Genomic DNA, 1,286 nt, shown 5'->3' on the forward strand with positions numbered 1-1,286 from the left:
GCTGCGATTCCTGTCCCCGGGCGGGCGGGGGCGAATCTGCCGGCGCGATCTCCTCCGAGTATCGATAATCGCGAGGCAGGGTCCCCGCTCGGCCCGGGCCCTCCCGGGGCAGCTCTGGGGCTTCCTGGGTGCGAGGTGATTCCGAGAATGTGCTCCCGGACGGCTGTGCTCCTGAACTGCCTTCCCGACGCTGGGCATCTGCTTGTCTACAGAAGAACGAGTACAGATTAGCCAGCGATCCCAAGCAACACCTTCACCCGGCAAGGGAGCGCCCCTGGATAAGCCCAGCCAGTCACTGTAAGGAGTGAAATCCGTAGACGTTGCCCCACTGCCCCCACTGCAATTCCTAACACACACTGGACAACATGAAGCCATATATAGCCGCATGTCACGCACCAGAACATGACCTATTGGAGACACACACACGCATCAGGTATAGACTCACACACACATGTACACACAAACTGCATTTTTTTTTTACCAAAAAATACTACACGAAAATTTTATAAAACATTATGTTCGTAAAAACTTTCACATATGGCTGTATCCAGAAATATTTATTAAAAGTCACAATATTTTTATGTGGCTTATGGGAAATTGCCATATACAAAGGGGTAGGACTTTCTATGATGGGTTACAAGTCAATTCATTAATAAAAACTTTTGAATCAGTAGTGTATGATGAAAAATGAGAAAAATGCAATTTCTTCTGGAGGCGGCTGTCACTCACAGATCTTTCCGCCACTCTATCACAACACATGTACACACGTGCATGCTTACATGCACATGCATACACAAGCATGCCTGTTTATCCGTGCTGTGGCTGAATGAAGCTCATGTGCTAGCAACTGTCAAACTTGCAACAAGTCAGCCTGTGCCTTTACTGATACACCGGGTCTTCTGACCCGAAAGTTATAAAATGAGCCTCTGATTTAAGAAAAGGGCTATTTTTAGTTAGATGACCTCTGAGTAGTTAAAGGAGACCTGAACCAGGGCAGCCAATGGAGACCCAGTAGGTAAGCACAAGCACCATTAAGAGACGCAAGCTATTAACCAACAAGCAGAACAGACCTTCCCCGGACCCAGCGCACAGGAACCTCCTTATTCCGGGGCTGGCTTGGAAGCCTGGGAGATGCGCCCGCCTCTAAACTCACGTCTGGGAGCAATTTGGACATGATTGCTGGTGGTCTGGGCGTTATGATGTACAAATGCCATCCAGTCTGCTGCACTGTGAATCGAGTGCCCTGTGGATGTCAGTCTTGCTGTGACCTCAGGGGAAAGTCTCCT

At 49.1% G+C, this 1,286-nt stretch overlaps 1 protein-coding gene across 1 annotated transcript in view; it reads right to left on the reverse strand.

The window, feature by feature from the left end:
- The window catches only part of SHROOM2 (shroom family member 2), a 66,275-nt gene that overhangs the window by 12,954 nt on the left and 52,035 nt on the right, over nucleotides 1–1,286 (reverse strand). Inside the window, exon 5 of the mRNA XM_008592978.1 lies at nucleotides 33–206. Coding sequence (XP_008591200.1) covers nucleotides 33–206 — 174 coding nt within the window. The remainder of the gene's footprint in view (nucleotides 1–32; nucleotides 207–1,286) is intronic.

Source organism: Galeopterus variegatus, unplaced genomic scaffold, assembly GCF_000696425.1.
Source record: "Galeopterus variegatus unplaced genomic scaffold, G_variegatus-3.0.2 Scaffold8558, whole genome shotgun sequence".
Classification (NCBI taxonomy): Eukaryota; Metazoa; Chordata; class Mammalia; order Dermoptera; family Cynocephalidae; genus Galeopterus; species Galeopterus variegatus.